A 19,284-nucleotide genomic window follows, 5' to 3' on the forward strand; every position below is an offset into this window, starting at 1 on the left:
ATTGTTGTGTTTTGTTCTTCCTTCGGCATGGGGTATCAGTACTGTCTGTGAGGTTATTATTACCAGCCTATAACCTACATTCCCTGGACAGCGAGTAGGGAGCACTATTTATGTACACTGTGGAACGGAACGGAGCCCTAGTCTGTTCTTTCTTCTGTTATGACCTCACTTCCTGTTGAATTCTAGCCTGTTAGTATTTCTATAACGACATTACCTCCTGTCATATTCCAGTGTGTTCTGAGTTTCTGTAATGACCAGCATTCCTCACTCACACCAGTGGCTATCGTTAGCGGCAAGCTAACTGGTTACCTCCTCTGCCAATGTAGAGACTATTACAAATATAATAACAATAATCTCAATGTGTCTAAGTGGCTCTATATACAGTATATGTGTAGATGTACAGTGTGTGTGTTTGTTTTTGTGTGTGTTTGTGTGTTTAGAGGGACGATTAGAGTGGTTGCTTTAAAACAGGTTGTGTTGCATCCCACCCTATAAATAAACGTGTGTGTGTGTGTGTGTGTGTGTGTGTGTGTGTGTGTGTGTGTGTGTACCACATGTGTGCGGTGACATGAGGCTTGGCAATCCCAGAATGCTGTGCAAGTCATGTGACCTCTGCACCCGCCGTTATTTATACACACACACAGGACACACACACGTGCATACAAAACACACATACACACACACTCTCTCTCTTTCTTGATGTCCCACGCCCAAACAAGTATATACTATAAAGGGGTGTAGTCTCACTAAGTCATGTTTCACTATAGAACTACAACATTTTAAGAATGCCCAATTGTCCTCCATGTTGGAAGAAACAACTGTTGTTATGTGTTGATAATATAGGCCAATGGGAAATACATCAACATAAATATAATACTTTGGTATCTTATTACTGGATCTTGTAAACAAGTCACAGTAGAACAGTAATATCAGGCTTGTCCAGTGTTGTTCCTACTCTACCACTGCACATTTTCTGTCTAAAATGGTTACAGGTAGCCATATTGGAAGAAAGACACAAACATTCTGTGGAACAAAAGCACATTTGTGGAGAAAACAAAGCTCCACGTCTATTTATTTATTTTATTTGTGTTTATTTAACCTTTATTTAGACTCTGAGACCAATTGAGGGTTGGATTAGATTCAAATGTATTGTCATCATTATACAGTACAAGTACAATACAACAAAAATATGTTTGGCATCCAACCAGTGCAACTGTAACAGTAAAGTGCAATATAGAATGTACAGGTGATTCATATATAAATGTATATGTTCACATGAGGCATGTTCACAAATACTGACTGAACTGTCCTGGGACACAGGAAGAGAACATACTGACTGAACTGTCCTGAGGCACAGGGAGAGAACATACTGACTGAACTGTCCTGGGGCACAGGAAGAGAACATACTGACTGAACTGTCCTGAGGCACAGGAAGAGAACATACTGACTGAACTGTCCTGGGGCACAGGAAGAGAACATACTGACTGAACTGTCCTGGGACACAGGAAGAGAACATACTGACTGAACTGTCCTGGGGCACAGGAAGAGAACATACTGACTGAACTGTCCTGGGACACAGGAAGAGAACATACTGACTGAACTGTCCTGGGACACAGGAAGAGAACATCCTGACTGAACTGTCCTGGGACACAGGAAGAGAACATACTGACTGAACTGTCCTGGGACACAGGAAGAGAACATACTGACTGAACTGTCCTGGGACACAGGAAGAGAACATACTGACTGAACTGTCCTGGGACACAGGAAGAGAACATACTGACTGAACTGTCCTGGGACACAGGAAGAGAACATACTGACTGAACTGTCCTGGGACACAGGAAGAACATACTGACTGAACTGTCCTGAGACACAGGAAGATAACATACTGACTGAACTGTCCTGAGACACAGGAAGAGAACATACTGACTGAACTGTCCTGAGACACAGGAAGATAACATACTGACTGAACTGTCCTGAGACACAGGAAGATAACATAATTATGTGGATTCTTAAAGTGGGTGGTATTCTCCTTTAATTAGCAGAATGTTTGATCCTCTCTCTTCCAGGTATCTCTAACCCCAAGCAGCCCAAAGAAGGAGCCAGGAACTTTACCTTCGACTACTCCTACTGGTCACACACTACGGTCAGTCACACACACACGCACGCACGCACGCACGCACGCACGCACGCACGCACGCACGCACGCACGCACGCACGCACACGCACACACACACACACACACACACACACACACACACACACACACACACACACACACACACACACACACACACACACACACACACACACACACACAGAGAAAGGGAGAGTGCCCCCCCCCCCCCCATTTCCCTTTCCCCAGTCCACACTGTCTGCTGTTCTCTATGGCTCTGCCGCTGATCAGGATTAGCTTGTTAGCTTACGCTAACTGTCATGTACAAAGGTCTAATGACCATATAGAATATGACTGGAGCGGGCTGTACATGAAACCAGCCCGTCCAGCAGATGCTTTAAGCACCGTCCCGGGCAGGTAAGAAACAACACAAGCGTTTTCCAAATAGTAAATAATATTTTATTGGAGCGGGGATTTAAACCCACAACAAAGGGTAAAGGGTAGGGGAGAAAGGGCAGGGTAAAGGGCAGGATTAATCCACACCAAGTGGTAAATGGCACAAAGCCACACAATATCGCTCCACACAGCTACAGCTAGGCAAGAAGGGCAACCTCCTCACTCCACTCTGGAACGTGGCAGTGAGGCGCCTCGATGTGTGTCATCTTCCAGGTTAATAACCACTCGTCTCAGACTGCCTGCAGATGCAAACAGCAGGTGCAATTAGCCCAATCAATGAGACGAGTGGCACCTGGGAAGGGGAGAAAGAAAAAAGGGTTTAGGAGATGACACACATCACACATAAACAAAATAACACATTACATATACTAACCTGATGTTACATGGTGTTAAAAATATGGCAATAATGATTTTTTTTATCCACTTTTTCTCCCATTTTCTATTTTTTCTCCCATCCCAATTTCGTATCATCCAATTCAACCCTCCCCTGTCACGAACGCTGTTTCTTGCCTCCCACAAGCCGGCTGCAATGTGGACTAAGTCATACATAGCACGAGTCCCCTCCGATACTTGAGGTAACAGCAGTCGCATCTTTTCACCTGCGCAGCTCGATCTCTCAGTGGCGAGGAGTAACGCGTGGGAGGCTCACGCTGACCTGTAGGAGTCGCTGTCCACAACGCCCGATCCCCACCCATCAGTTTTCCACCCCCTAATACGGCCAATGTGTATTAGTACGGACGACCAGCTAAACTGAAAGCAATGTGGAGTGCTGGGCTCGAACAGGCGAGCCCAGCGTCTCCAGTATTTGTGGCGAGCGCCTTGCCCACTACGCCACGTAGCCGCCCTAAATATGGCAATAATGATAATGAACAACCCCCGTACGTGACACTAACGTAACGTTAATTTCGGGCGATGTGGGCATAAAGGAATGACCCGTTGTGAGGGGGAAAAAAACACCACAGACTTATTTCGGGTCGCAAAATAGGCGCACTGCTGTGTAGCCCTGCTCGGCTTTAATGCGAGCAGAAGCACGGACTGGGCGGATATGACTCGCGGAGTTGCCACGAGGTTTTTCAAAATAAGAGTATCGATATGAACCGAACGTTGTTAGCTGCCGGAGCCATAGATATTATGACTGAAGCTGTGCTTGGGGCGGAAATGAGACCCGCCCCGGATTTTCAAAATAAGAGTATCGATATGAACTATTTTGTTACATGCCAGGTGGCGGGCAGACCTCTCATTGTTACTCGCCAAACCTTAAATCTGCACGCCATTGGCGGTTGGCGGGTACTTATTTTGTTCCCTGTATATATATATAGAGATTATTAATTATATACTAATTCATAATCAATATTGATGTTATGTTTCATGTAACTAATAATAAGTATTGATGTTTATATGTTTTATGTAATTACTAATCAGTATTGATGTTGTTATCTGTGTGTCTGCAGGTGGAGGACCCGAGCTTCGCCTCTCAGCACCAAGTGTATAAAGACATCGGGGAGGAGATGCTGCTTCATGCCTTTGAAGGTAACACCATTTTCCAGAAGGTTGGATATCTCTAAGTTTAGGTGTAGACTTGTAGATATCTCTAAGGTTAGGTGTAGACTTGTAGATATCTCTAAGGTTAGGTGTAGACTTGTAGATATATCTAAGGTTAGGTGTAGACTTGTAGATATCTCTAAGGTTAGGAGTAGACTTGTAGATATCTCTAGAGTAGACTTGTAGATATCTCTAAGGTTAGGTGTAGACTTGTAGATATCTCTAAGGTTAGGTGTAGACTTGTAGATATCTCTAAGGTTAGGTGTAGACTTGTAGATATCTAAGGTTAGGTGTAGACTTGTAGATATCTCTAGAGTAGACTTGTAGATATCTCTAAGGTTAGGTGTAGACTTGTAGATATCTCTAAGGTTAGATGTAGACTTGTAGATATCTAAGGTTAGGTGTAGACTTGTAGATATCTCTAAGGTTAGGTGTAGACTTGTAGATATCTCTAAGGTTAGGTGTAGACTTGTAGATATCTCTAAGGTTAGGTGTAGACTTGTAGATATCTCTAAGGTTAGGTGTAGACTTGTAGATATCTCTAAGGTTAGGTGTAGACTTGTAGATATCTCTAAGGTTAGGTCTAGACTTGTAGATATCTCTAGAGTAGACTTGTAGATATCTCTAAGGTTAGGAGTAGACTTGTAGATATCTCTAAGGTTAGGTGTAGACTTGTAGATATCTCTAGAGTAGACTTGTAGATATCTCTAAGGTTAGGTGTAGACTTGTAGATATCTCTAAGGTTAGGTGTAGACTTGTAGATATCTCTAAGGTTAGGTGTAGACTTGTAGATATCTCTAAGGTTAGGTCTAGACTTGTAGATATCGCTAGAGTAGACTTGTAGATATCTCTAAGGTTAGGAGTAGACTTGTAGATATCTCTAAGGTTAGGTGTAGACTTGTAGATATCTGATATATCTAAGGTTAGGAGTAGACTTGTAGATATCTCTAAGGTTAGGTGTAGACTTGTAGATATCCCTAAGGTTAGGTGTAGACTTGTAGATATCTCTAAGGTTAGGTGTAGACTTGTAGATATCTCTAAGGTTAGGTGTAGACTTGTAGATATCTCTAAGGTTAGGTGTAGACTTGTAGATATCTCTAGAGTAGACTTGTAGATATCTCTAAGATTAGGAGTAGACTTGTAGATATCTCTAAGGTTAGGTGTAGACTTGTAGATATCTCTAAGGTTAGGTATAGACTTGTAGATATCTCTATGGTTAGGTGTAGACTTGTAGATATCTCTAGAGTAGACTTGTAGATATCTCTAAGGTTAGGTGTAGACTTCAAAGCATGGATGAATGGCAATTTCCTCAAACTCAACAGCAATAAAACTGAACTCATAGTTGTAGCCTCCCCAGCCCTCCTACAAAGAAACCTACGCCGCGTCCTCTCCATCGACAGCAACTCCATCGGCCCCTCCACGGAGGTCAGGAACCTGGGCGTAGTACTGGACTCAACCCTCTCATTCCAGCCACACATAAAGTCTGTCACCAGGTCCTCCTCCGGCCCTCACTCTCCGACTCCTCAGCTGAAACACTAATCCATGCCTTCGTCACTTCCCGCCTCGACTATTGCAACGGAATCCTTTTTGTTGCCTCCAAGAAGGCCCTGGACGCGCACCAAACCCTGGCAGCACATCACCCCCACCCTGCAAAAAATCCACTGGCTCCCTGTCAACTACAGAATCCCCTACAAGAGCCTCCTCCTCACCTATAAAACCCTGCATGGGTTGATCCTACCTGACCGACCTACTCCACCCCTACACTGCACCCCTACACTCCACCCCTACACTCCACCCCTACACTCCACCCCTACACTGCACCCTACACTGCACCCTACACTCCACCCTACACTGCACCCTACACTCCACCCCTACACTCCACCCCTACACTCCACCCCTACACTGCACCCCTACACTGCACCCCTACACTGCACCCTACACTGCACCCTACACTCCACCCCTACACTCCACCCTACACTGCACCTCTACACTGCACCCCTACACTCCACCCCTACACTCCACCCCTACACTGCACCCTACACTGCACCCCTACACTCCACCCCTACACTCCACCCCTACACTGCACCCCTACACTGCACCCCTACACTCCACCCTACACTGCACCCTACACTGCACCCTACACTCCACCCCTACACTGCACCCTACACTCCACCCCTACACTCCACCCTACACTGCACCCCTACACTGCACCCCTACACTCCACCCCTACACTCCACCCCTACACTGCACCCCTACACTGCACCCTACACTCCACCCTATACTGCACCCCTACACTGCACCCTACACTGCACCCTACACTCCACCCCTACACTGCACCCTACACTCCACCCTACACTCCACCCTACACTGCACCCCTACACTCCACCCCTACACTCCACCCCTACACTCCACCCTACACTGCACCCCTACACTGCACCCTACACTCCACCCCTACACTCCACCCCTACACTCCACCCTACACTGCACCCCTACACTGCACCCCTACACTCCACCCTACACTGCACCCCTACACTGCACCCTACACTGCACCCTACACTCCACCCTACACTGCACCCCTACACTGCACCCTACACTGCACCCTACACTCCACCCCTACACTGCACCCTACACTCCACCCTACACTCCACCCCTACACTGCACCCTACACTCCACCCCTACACTCCACCCCTACACTCCACCCTACACTGCACCCCTACACTCCACCCTACACTGCACCCCTACACTGCACCCTACACTCCACCCCTACACTGCACCCTACACTCCACCCCTACACTCCACCCCTACACTCCACCCTACACTGCACCCCTACACTGCACCCCTACACTCCACCCCTACACTCCACCCCTACACTGCACCCCTACACTGCACCCTACACTGCACCCTACACTCCACCCCTACACTCCACCCCTACACTGCACCCTACACTCCACCCCTACACTGCACCCTACACTGCACCCTACACTCCACCCCTACACTGCACCCTACACTCCACCCTACACTCCACCCCTACACTGCACCCTACACTCCACCCCTACACTCCACCCCTACACTCCACCCTACACTGCACCCCTACACTGCACCCCTACACTCCACCCTACACTCCACCCTACACTGCACCCTACACTCCACCCCTACACTGCACCCTACACTGCACCCCTACACTGCACCCCTACTCTCCACCCCTACACTCCACCCTACACTCCACCCCTACACTGCACCCTACACTCCACCCTACACTCCACCCCTACACTGCACCCCTACACTCCACCCCTACACTCCACCCCTACACTGCACCCCTACACTGCACCCTACACTCCACACCTACACTCCACCCTACACTCCACCCCTACACTGCACCCTACACTCCACCCTACACTGCACCCTACACTCCACCCCTACACTCCACCCTACACTCCACCCCTACACTCCACCCTACACTCCACCCCTACACTGCACCCTACACTGCACCCATACACTCCACCCCTACACTCCACCCCTACACTCCACCCTACACTGCACCCTACACTGCACCCTACACTCCACCCCTACACTGCACCCTACACTCCACCCCTACACTCCACCCCTACACTCCACCCTACACTGCACCCTACACTCCACCCCTACACTCCACCCCTACACTCCACCCTACACTCCACCCTACACTCCACCCTACACTCCACCCCTACACTCCACCCTACACTGCACCCTACACTCCACCCCTACACTCCACCCCTACACTCCACCCTACACTCCACCCCTACACTCCACCCTACACTCCACCCCTACACTGCACCAGGGCTCCAGACTAACTTTTTTCACCACCGTCCCAGAACCGTCCCGAAATACAATTTTAACCGTCCCAAAGTGAATGTAACCGTCCCAAAAATACCAGTGCATACATTTATTATTATTTTTTTTTTAATTAAATTATATAAATTATACCTTTTTTTTATATACAGCTACTGTTTTATATATACTGTTTTTTAGTAATAACTAGAAAGTAATGGTATTTATTCAACAACAGGTGATTGATTATGATACTAATACAAATCTATACGGGGCTGCAGCACTGCAGATATACCCTACTCCAACGATCCACACGGACATTACACGGTGTTGCACTCGTTACCAAGTGGCTCTGCAGATATACCCTACTCGGCTACAAGGCTCCGTTGGAGAGGATGTTGTGATTTTTGCACAATAAATATTCAACATTCTCTTTTGAGACTCCGCCTCAGACTCTTATCATTTGGCACTAAAAGCTAAACATTGTCACCGATATGGCTGTCCGCAACATGTCATTAATTGTGTACGCGAGGTGGTTCAGTGACGAGTCCGACGCTAACATGAGCTAGGTTAGCTAGCATGTAGCTGCAGTACTGTACCGGAGGAGAGGTGGGTAGGAAGTAACTTGACGCTGGATGAGCGTATTGCTGCGTTGGGAGGCGGATGGGAGGCGGAGATAGTCATTGGATTTGGCAAATCACGCTACGTTTAGACTTCAGTGAACTTAGTCAGCACGAGACATTAACCATTTGACAGCAATATATGCGCGCACTGACAGTCGTCCAATTGACATTTCCTGTGAAAAAAAAATCCTCTCCGTCCCGGATGCGTCCCAGCAAAGATTTCTGTTCGTCCCAAATCAATAATTGATCGTCCCCGGGACGCGTGTACCTGTTCCGCAACAGTAAGTGACTTCCGGGGTAGGCCTGATTGGCCCCGACAGGCACGTGACGCGGCAAACTCAGGACGCGCAACAAGGCTGCTGAGAGCTGTCGCGCGGAAATAGGCTGTCTATTGCCATTCTCTAACACAAACTCTAACCTTAACCAGCTCCTTAACAGCGCCTAAACTTAACCGTTCTAACCTTAACCAACTCCGAAACAATGCCTAACCTTAACCTTAACCTTAACCATGCCTAACCTTAACCATAGAAAGAATATTGCCATTCTCTAAGACAAACTCTAACCTTAACCAGCTCCTTAACAGCGCCTAAACTTAACCGTTCTAACCTTAACCAACTCCGAAACAATGCCTAACCTTAACCTTAACCTTAACCATGCCTAACCTTAACCGGCGAAAGAATACATGTTAAAAAAAAAAATCACGTTAAAAAAAAAGTTTTGATGGGATTCGAACTCACCAACAACAGACCGCAGGATCGCAGGACCGCTGCTCTGCCAGGTGAGCTATAGCGCCGAATGAGAGTCATGGCGTATTAATTCCGTAAGCTCTGCCGCTCGGCTCCGCGGAGCGTGCCGCGCGGCAGAGAAAGTTGCGCGTCACGTGCCTTGTCGGGGCCAATCAGGCCTACCCCGGAAGTCACTTACTGTTGCGGAACAGTTACACGCCCCTGCACTGCACCCTACACTGCACCCTACACTCCACCCCTACACTCCACCCCTACACTCCACCCTACACTGCACCCTACACTGCACCCTACACTCCACCCCTACACTGCACCCTACACTGCACCCTACACTCCACCCCTACACTCCACCCCTACACTCCACCCTACACTGCACCCTACACTGCACCCTACACTCCACCCCTACACTCCACCCTACACTCCACCCCTACACTGCACCCCTACACTCCACCCCTACACTCCACCCTACACTGCACCCTACACTGCACCCTACACTGCACCCTACACTCCACCCCTACACTCCACCCTACACTGCACCCTACACTCCACCCCTACACTGCACCCCTACACTCCAGCCTACACTCCACCATACACTGCACCCCTACACTGCACCCTACACTCCACCCTACACTGCACCCCTACACTCCACCCTACACTGCACCCTACACTCCACCCTACACTCCACCCCTACACTGCACCCCTACACTGCACCCCTACACTCCACCCTACACTGCACCCTACACTGCACCCCTACACTGCACCCCTACACTGCACCCTACACTGCACCCCTACACTCCACCCTACACTCCACCCTACACTGCACCCCTACACTGCACCCCTACACTCCACCCTACACTGCACCCCTACACTGCACCCTACACTGCACCCCTACACTCCACCCTACACTGCACCCCTACACTCCACCCTACACTGCACCCCTACACTGCACCCTACACTGCACCCCTACACTCCACCCCTACACTGCACCCCTACACTGCACCCCTACACTGCACCCCTACACTCCACCCTACACTGCACCCCTACACTCCACCCTACACTGCACCCTACACTCCACCCTACACTCCACCCCTACACTGCACCCCTACACTGCACCCCTACACTCCACCCTACACTGCACCCTACACTGCACCCCTACACTGCACCCCTACACTGCACCCTACACTGCACCCCTACACTCCACCCTACACTCCACCCTACACTGCACCCCTACACTGCACCCCTACACTCCACCCCTACACTGCACCCCTACACTGCACCCCTACACTCCACCCCTACACTGCACCCCTACACTCCACCCCTACACTCCACCCCTACACTGCACCCTACACTGCACCCCTACACTGCACCCCTACACTCCACCCCTACACTGCACCCCTACACTCCACCCCTACACTCCACCCCTACACTGCACCCTACACTGCACCCTACACTGCACCCTACACTGCACCCTACACTGCACCCCTACACTCCACCCTACACTGCACCCCTACACTCCACCCTACACTCCACCCCTACACTGCACCCCTACACTCCACCCTACACTGCACCCCTACACTCCACCCTACACTCCACCCCTACACTGCACCCCTACACTCCACCCTACACTGCACCCCTACACTCCACCCTACACTCCACCCCTACACTCCACCCCTACACTGCACCCCTACACTCCACCCTACACTCCACCCTACACTCCACCCTACACTCCACCCTACACTCCACCCTACACTGCACCCTACACTGCACCCTACACTCCACCCTACACTCCACCCCTACACTGCACCCTACACTCCAGCACGAGGCCTCCGCTCCTCCTACCTGACAGACCTACTCCACCCCTATACTCCACCCTACACTCCAGCACGTGGCCTCCGCTCCTCCGACCTGACCGACCTACTGCACCCCTATACTCCACCCTACACTCCAGCACGAGGCCTCCGCTCCTCCTACCTGACAGACCTACTGCACCCCTATACTCCACCCCTACACTCCAGCACGAGGCCTCCGCTCCTACTACCTGACAGACCTACTGCACCCCTATACTCCACCCCTACACTCCAGCATGAGGCCTCCGCTCCTACTACCTGACAGACCTACTGCACCCCTACACTCCAGCCCTACACTCCAGCACGAGGCCTCCGCTCCTCCAACTCCGCTCTCCTCACCATTCCCCGCACCAGTCGCTCCACACTGGGAGACCGAGCCTTCTCCGTAGCTGCCCCCAGGCTGTGGAACTCCCTCTCCCCTTCCATCTGAGGCTCCGACACAATCAATCTTTTCAAGACCCATCTCAAAACCCACCTGTTCAAACTTGCCTTCTCGCAACACGGTGCTGCTTCCAAGTAGCCCACCCCATCCCACTTTACATAAAAACTCTCCTTTTATGTAAAGTGTTCATGAGTCCGAGAAAGGCGCTTCTCTCTTTAAATCAAATGTATTATTATTATCTCTATGGTTAGGTGTAGACTTGTAGACATCTCTAAAGTAGAGGTGTAGACTTATCTTATCCTCCAGGGCAGGGGTTCCCAACCTTTTTTCCCCCAGGGACCCCCAAACATCTCTGATGAAATTCCTGGACCCCCCTCCTAATAAAATACCATAAAATACGTTTTTTTTTGTCATTTTAATACTTTTTTTGGTCATTTTAATAACAAACTGCTTATACACAGGCATATGCATCATAATTAGACCCACTATGCTTCTTTGACTTGTGCCTTCAATCAACAAATCTCATCTTGCACCATATGTATTTCAAAATGTTGGCCAATATTCAAATCCTGTATTCATCCTCTCAAATCAGGCCCTAATGGTGAACGGTTTGCATTTATGTTGAATGAAGTAAGAATCCACTGCAGTAAAAATATCCTCACCTCGAGTAGTAAGGTAGTAAGGTTGACTGACATGAGAATGTCCTGCTTCAGATCCTCATTTTCGATATACTGCACATAAACGATGAGCACAGCCTCGTCTGCGACAGTTGTAGTTTCATCAAGTTGTATGGCAAATGGACCCTTTCTAAGCTTTTCTGACAGCTGCTGCTCGCAATCACTTGACATCTTATCAATTCGGTCTTTCACTACATTGTTCGAGAGTGGTACTGATTTTAGTTTATCCGCCACCTGTGGGCCGCACAGTTTCTAAACCATTTTGATGCAGGCTGGTTTGATGAGCTGCTCGCCAATATTGTGCGGTTTCTTTGCTTTTGCAATTAAAAGCGAACACTCAAAGGAAAGCTTCGGTAGCCTTCTGTAAATCACTGCCACCCCTGCTCCACGCTACTCTAACACCAACGGGCTTGTTCGCCTTGAGAGACTGTTCTTTCCTCCGAAAAAAGTCCGGATCCTTCCCAACGGTTTCTGGGTGCTTAGACGCCTGATGTCTCTTCAGCTTGCTGGGCTTCAGGCTCGAGTTTGCCAACTTTTCTCCACAAATCACACACTCAGGTCGTTTGTCTGGTCCCTCAGTGAAGCCCATGGTGATGTAATTTTCGCGATTGCTGTAGGTCCTAACTTTTTTTGCAGATGAGCTGCCGTCATCTCCTTTTCGTTTGTCACACATTTTCGCCTCTGGCGGCTGACTGCAGAGACGAGCCGAGAAAGTTAACTAGCGTGCTAGGCTAGCTACGGAAAGTGATACAGTCAACTGATTCGCGTTTTAGCGGCTACCCGGTAGCCTACTGTTAACGTTCAAAAATCATGTCTAGATGTTTATTTATTTATCTTTATTTTTTATTGTAGTGGAGAGACTATTCACTATTCAGGGTATAATGTGTGTATCTTATCTTATCTTCCAGGGTATAATGTGTGTATCTTTGCATACGGCCAGACAGGAGGAGGGAAGAGCTACACCATGATGGGAAAACAAGAACCTGACCAAGAGGGAATTATACCACAGGTTAACACACATGCACACGCACACATACATAAACACACACACACACATACATGCACACAGACACACACTCACTCACTCACTCACTCACTCACTCACTCACTCACTCACTCACTCACTCACTCACTCACTCACTCACTCACTCATTCACACCCATACACTTTACACCTGTTTTGATAATGATGATTGATATCTGTATCTCTCTCTCTCTCTCTCTCTCTCTCTCTCTCTCTCTCTCTCTCTCTCTCTCTCTCTCTCTCTCTCTCTCTCTCTCTCTCTCTCTCTCTCTCTCTAGCTATGTGAGGACCTGTTTACGAGAATAGTCCAGAATACAGACCCTGACCTTCAGTACTCTGTTGAGGTAAAGATACACTTCTTTTCTACATCTTTTCATGGTTCAATCTATACATCTTTTCATGGTTCAATCTCTACATCTTTTCATGGTTCAATCTCTACATATTTTCATGGTTCAATCTCTACATCTGTTCATGGTTCAATCTCTAGATCTTTTCATAGTTCAATCTCTAGATCAGCGGTTCTCAAACTACGGGTCGCGACCCAAAATGGCAAATTGCATTGGCAAAAAAAATAAGGAAATTGAGAAAAAAACAGACAAAATTGTAAATGGCTGCTTTTTTATATAGCGCTTTTATCCAAAGCGCTTTACAATTTGTTACTCACATTTTACCCATTCACTCACACATTCACTCACACATTCACACGCCGACGGCGGAGGCAACCAGGGAACAAAATAACTACACGCCATTCGCCAAATGCATGTAGATTTACCGTCTGGCGACTAAAAATAATAGTCTGCCCGCCAGCTGGCGTGTAGTTCATATCGATACTCTTATTTTGATAATCCTGTGCGGGTCTCATTGCCGCCCCAAGCGCAGCTCCAGTCATAATATCTGGGCTCCGGCAGCTAGCAACGTTCAGGTTCATATGGTACTCTTATTTTGAAAAACCCTGTAGCAACTCCGCGAGTCATATGATATGTTTCACTTTCTTGAAAACAGAGCAGCGTTAACACAGCAGTGCGCCTACAGACGCGAAATAAGTCTGTGATGTTTTTTTTTCTTCTCACGAGTCCAATGCAGCTACATGCTTTGCACCGTCGCCATTCCTTTATGCCCACATCGCCCGAAATTAACGTTTATGTACCAATCACTACAACGTTAACGTAAGCTAACAAGCTAATCCTGATGATCAGACGAGGCAGAGCCATAGTGAACAGCACTGAGGAAAGGGAAATGGGGGGGGGAGGGGGCACTCTCCCCTTCCCTGTGTGTGTGTGTGTGTGTGCGTGCGTTTGGAAAGACGACGGAGTCACTAGTCAGGACTCAGGACAGGAGTATATTATAGTAAACTGAGGATTACTGAGGATGGACAGATAATGTTGATATTCAAATATAAAAAAGTTTCGAGAGGAGTGGAAGTTTGAAGACAGACTACAATATGATGCGGGGGTGGTGAGTTGAAACACAGTGTGTGTGTGTCCCGACCCCACTTCTATGTTTCAATAAATTATTTGCATTTAAAACTATTAACGCTGACTCATTCCTTCAGTCCACAAAAAATTATGCTAATATTCCTTATGTTGTTTATGATATTAATTGAAAATAGCATATGAGAGTATTATATGTAATAATAACACATGGCGATATACTAAAAAGCTATTTATAATTTTTGGCTGGTAAAAAATCTGCCCGGCTGGTACTTTTAAAAATCTACCAGCCAAATGGCTGGTAAGTCAAAAAGTTAAGTTTGTTCCCTGGAGGCATCCATGCAAGGTGTCAACCTGCTCATCGGGAGCAATTAGGGGTTAAGTGTCTTGCTCAAGGACACATCGACACGCTGCTCGGGAGGAGTGGGAATCTTGAAACTTGAAACTTGAATCGAACCGGGAACCTCCAGATTGCCAGACGACTGCTCTACCTCCCGAGCCACTGTTGCCCCAAGCTCAACTCGGATAGAGTTTTCCACCTGGCAGCTGTTTGTATTTGCCATGTCTCGCCCCTTCATCAACGGAGGCCGACACAGTATTCCAATACACATCTCACTACATCCTGCACATATATAATCGCGGAGACCACGTCTCGTCTTTTGTGTGTAACCTTGACACTCGCAATGGATAGGTTTGTTGTCAGAAGTGCGGAGAGAGAGAAGAAGCGCAGATTTTCCTTGCAGAAAAAAACAACCCATTGGCAGAGAAATGTGCCAATAATGAATGGCTGGCAAAGCTGGCATATCTAGCCGAGATCTTTGACCGCCTCAATGCGTTGAATCTGGGACTAGAAGGTCCGGACACAGACCTGTTTGGACTCGGAACTCCGTTTGTGGCACTCCAGGATAAACAGCGGAGATTTGGGGGTATTTACTCAGCTTGATGGCTTTTTGGACGAACAGAATGTTGCAAAAGATTATTTGAAGCCCATCATAGAAGGGCTCATTGAAGGGCGGCCGGGTAGCACAGCGGACTAAGCGTCTGTCTACCACTGCAGAGACACTGATATCGAATCCGGCTGTCAGCGGTGCGTCCGGCTTGGCCGGTCGTAATACTGGCTCAATTGGCAGAGTCAGCGGGAGGGAAGCCGGTGGGTGGTAATCTGGTCGTTGTAAACAGCGACTCCTACAGGTCGGTTAGGGCGCCTGTACAGTGAGGGAGGGAGATGGTGAAGGTAGTGTGACCTCCCACGCGTTACACTTGACTTCACCAATGAGAGTCCTCGCTGCCAGGTGAAAAGAGGCTGCTGGCTGTCTCCTATGTATCGGAGGAAGCATGTGATAGACTTCAGGGATCCCTAGACCGACCAGCAACAACCAGGAAGGGGAGGGGGGAATTGGCATAACGACTAAAATTGGAATGGGAGGAAAATACAGAAAAAATAGGAGGAGGCGGTTAGGTGGCGTAGCGGAGATTGCGTTCGTCACCAACCCCGGAGCTGTGAGCTGGATTCGCCTGTTCGAATCCAGCTCACAGCTCCGGGGTTGTCACCAGCTTGGCTGGCCGTTCACACTAATACAATTGGCTGTATTAGAGGGTGGGAGAAGCTGGCGGGGTGGGTCCTGGTCGTTGTAAACAGCGACTCCTACAGTTCGGTCGGGGCGCCTGCTAAGCGTGGATAGGACCTGAGTGGGATAGTGGGATCCTTCCACACGCTACGCCCTCTCAGGGAGGATCCGCGCTGCCAGGTGAAAAGAAGCGGTTGATTGGCTGGACGTGTGTCGGAGGAAGCACGTGATAGCCTCCACTCTCCCAGATGATCTGACTGTGGGGGGTAAGTGCGCAGCGACCAGGAAGGGGATTGGGAATTGGCATACGACTAACATTGGGATGGGAGAAAATCGGAGGAAAAATGGAGGGAGAAAAAAGATTAAAAAAAAAATAAAAATAAAAATAGGAGGAGGAGAAAAATAAAAGTGGATACAAAAAAAGAAGGGCTAAACTATTTTGGAACTGTTACACAGAGAGCACGGACAATTTGGACAACTGGATCTTTGATCCGTTCATTACGCATGACACAACAGGCCTCCCACTGTCTGAGCAGGAGGCGCAAATTGATCTTTCGTGTGACGAGAAAGTCAAGATCACTGGACAGGCTGGATTTTCGGCACTGACATTAAAAAATAAATACAGATCTCGCCTCAGAGTAGAAGCGGATCTGCGCCTCTTTCTCAGCACAACACGTATCACGGAAATGTACAAGCACACCCTTCCCATTAAGTCTAGTTTTTTTTTTATTCTTGAAAAGCGCATGTGAACACATTTTCTTTTCTTTTTTTATGTTCTGGCAGCATATTTGGGCTAAATATGCCTCATTTTATAACAGAAACAATTCCGTTGCTTTTGTTGATAATATTCATTCATTTCATTGATAACATAGTGATGTAATAACATTTTCTAATAAATATGCATGATCAAGTTCAACAACGTGTGCTTTTAATTTGATATTCCTTATTTCCATGTTGAAAAAAAAAATCCAAAATAAAATCGGGCCGTCGTATAAAAAAAGTTTGAGAACCCCTGCTCTAGATCCTTTCATGGTTCTATATCTAGATCCTTTCATGGTTCTATATCTAGATCCTTTCATGGTTCTATATCTAGATCCTTTCATGGTTCTATATCTAGATCCTTTCATGGTTCAATCTCTAGATCCTTTCATGGTTCAATCTCTAGATCCTTTCATGGTTCAATCTCTAGATCCTTTCATGGTTCAATCTCTAGATCTTTTCATGGTTCAATCTCTAGATATTTTCATGGTTCTATATCTAGATCCTTTCATGGTTCAATCTCTAGATCCTTTCATGGTTCAATCTCTAGATATTTTCATGGTTCTATATCTAGATCCTTTCATGGTTCAATCTCTAGATCCTTTCATGGTTCAATCTCTAGATATTTTCATGGTTCTATATATAGATCTTTTCATGGTTCTATATCTAGATCTTGTCATGGTTCTATATCTATATCTTTTCATGGTTCTATATCTAGATCCTTTCATGGTTCAATCTCTATATTTTCATGGTTCTATATCTAGATCCTTTCATGATTCTATATCTATATCTTTTCATGGTTCTATATCTATATCTTTTCATGGTTCTATATCTAGATCCTTTCATGGTTCTATATCTAGATCTTTTCATGGTTCAATCTCTATCTTTTCATGGTTCTATATCTATATCTAGATATATTTAGCTATAAGCTGCTGACTGACAACGCAATAACTAATAAGGCTGAACAATTAATTGACATGTTATTGAAATCACAATATGACTTGAATGATATTGAAGGTAGCATCTGTAATGCTTCCAAACGGCGCCCTCTAGGCAGAATAGTCCTGCTGTGTGGTATTGCACTTGGTTTGGTCTGACGTGTGGGTTAGTTACTTAGTTTAGTTACTTAGTAACAATTTTATTGAGGACCCCCTGGAACCCTCTCAGGACCCCTGGGGGCCCCCGGGCCCCACCTTGGGGACCAGTATTTGAAGACGTGTCTGCGTGTGTCCAGGTGTCCTACATGGAGCTGTACTGCGAGCGCGTGCGCGACCTGTTGAGTCCCAAGTCTCGGGGCACCCTGCGCGTCAGAGAGCACCCCATCATGGGTCCTTATGTGGAGGACCTGTCCAAACTGGCTGTGACCGGATTCACTGACATCAAGGACCTCATGGACGCTGGGAACAAAGCAAGGTAGGCCTGTGTAGGTGTGTGTTTCTCTCTCTCTCTCTACCTCTCCCTCTCCCTCTCTTTCTCTCTCTCTCTCTCTCTCTCTCTACAACGCTTGGCATTGTATTAGAAGGTACTCTCTTGGCACCAGGCCAAGTCAGATGAATTTAATACATGGACATTGACAAGTGATTATTGGTTATTGATTCCAGGACGGTAGCAGCTACCAACATGAACGAGACATCGTCCAGATCTCACGCTGTCTTCACCATTATCTTCACTCAGAAACGAAGAGACCAGATGACCAGTCTGGATACCGAGAAGGTAGGACGCTGTGTGTGTGTGTGTGTGTGTGTGTGTCCATGTTCATGTTCGTGTTCACGTGGTGTTTGTGTCCTCTGCTCCAAATGTCCTTTAAGTGACAACTGATCTAATAACACCATAATCACTAGTCTGTGTGTGTTTGCATATTGGCAGCATGACAGGAATATCTTTATGCGCGTGCGTGTGTATGGTGCATTGGGTTATATTGGCAGCATGACAGGAATAGCTCTGTGTGTGTGTTGGGGGTATTTTGGAAGTGTTCCGCTCCCTGTAGTGTTGTCATATCGTTTCATAGTTATTGCATAGTCTCAGTGAACATCAGGTTGTTTCAACCTGAAATAGACCCTGTCATCACTTTTTCTAGCTCTATTTATTATGTTTGTCTTTTGTTTTTTAACATGTACCAATGCTGTTGATGCTGTGATGGACACCTGAATCTCCCTACGGGGATAAATAAAGGTTTTCAATCAATCATAGTTATTGCACAGTCTCTGAACGTCAGGTGGTTTCATAGTTACTGCACAGTCTCTGAACATCAGGTGGTTTCATAGTTATTGCACAGTCTCTGAACGTCAGGTGGTTTCATAGTTACTGCACAGTC

At 47.4% G+C, this 19,284-nt stretch overlaps 1 protein-coding gene across 1 annotated transcript in view; it reads left to right on the top strand.

Annotated features, from left to right (window-relative positions):
• The window catches only part of LOC311240748 (kinesin-like protein KIF1C), a 103,990-nt gene that overhangs the window by 27,382 nt on the left and 57,324 nt on the right, over positions 1-19,284 (top strand). The window contains exons 3-8 of the mRNA XM_084329322.1: positions 2,067-2,143; positions 4,021-4,099; positions 13,099-13,199; positions 13,492-13,557; positions 18,205-18,383; positions 18,572-18,683. Of these exons, the coding sequence (XP_084185448.1) occupies positions 2,067-2,143; positions 4,021-4,099; positions 13,099-13,199; positions 13,492-13,557; positions 18,205-18,383; positions 18,572-18,683 (614 nt within the window). The remainder of the gene's footprint in view (positions 1-2,066; positions 2,144-4,020; positions 4,100-13,098; positions 13,200-13,491; positions 13,558-18,204; positions 18,384-18,571; positions 18,684-19,284) is intronic.

This window comes from Notolepis coatsorum (assembly GCF_963971535.1).
Source record: "Notolepis coatsorum genome assembly, chromosome: 1".
Lineage (NCBI taxonomy): Eukaryota > Metazoa > Chordata > Actinopteri > Aulopiformes > Paralepididae > Notolepis > Notolepis coatsorum.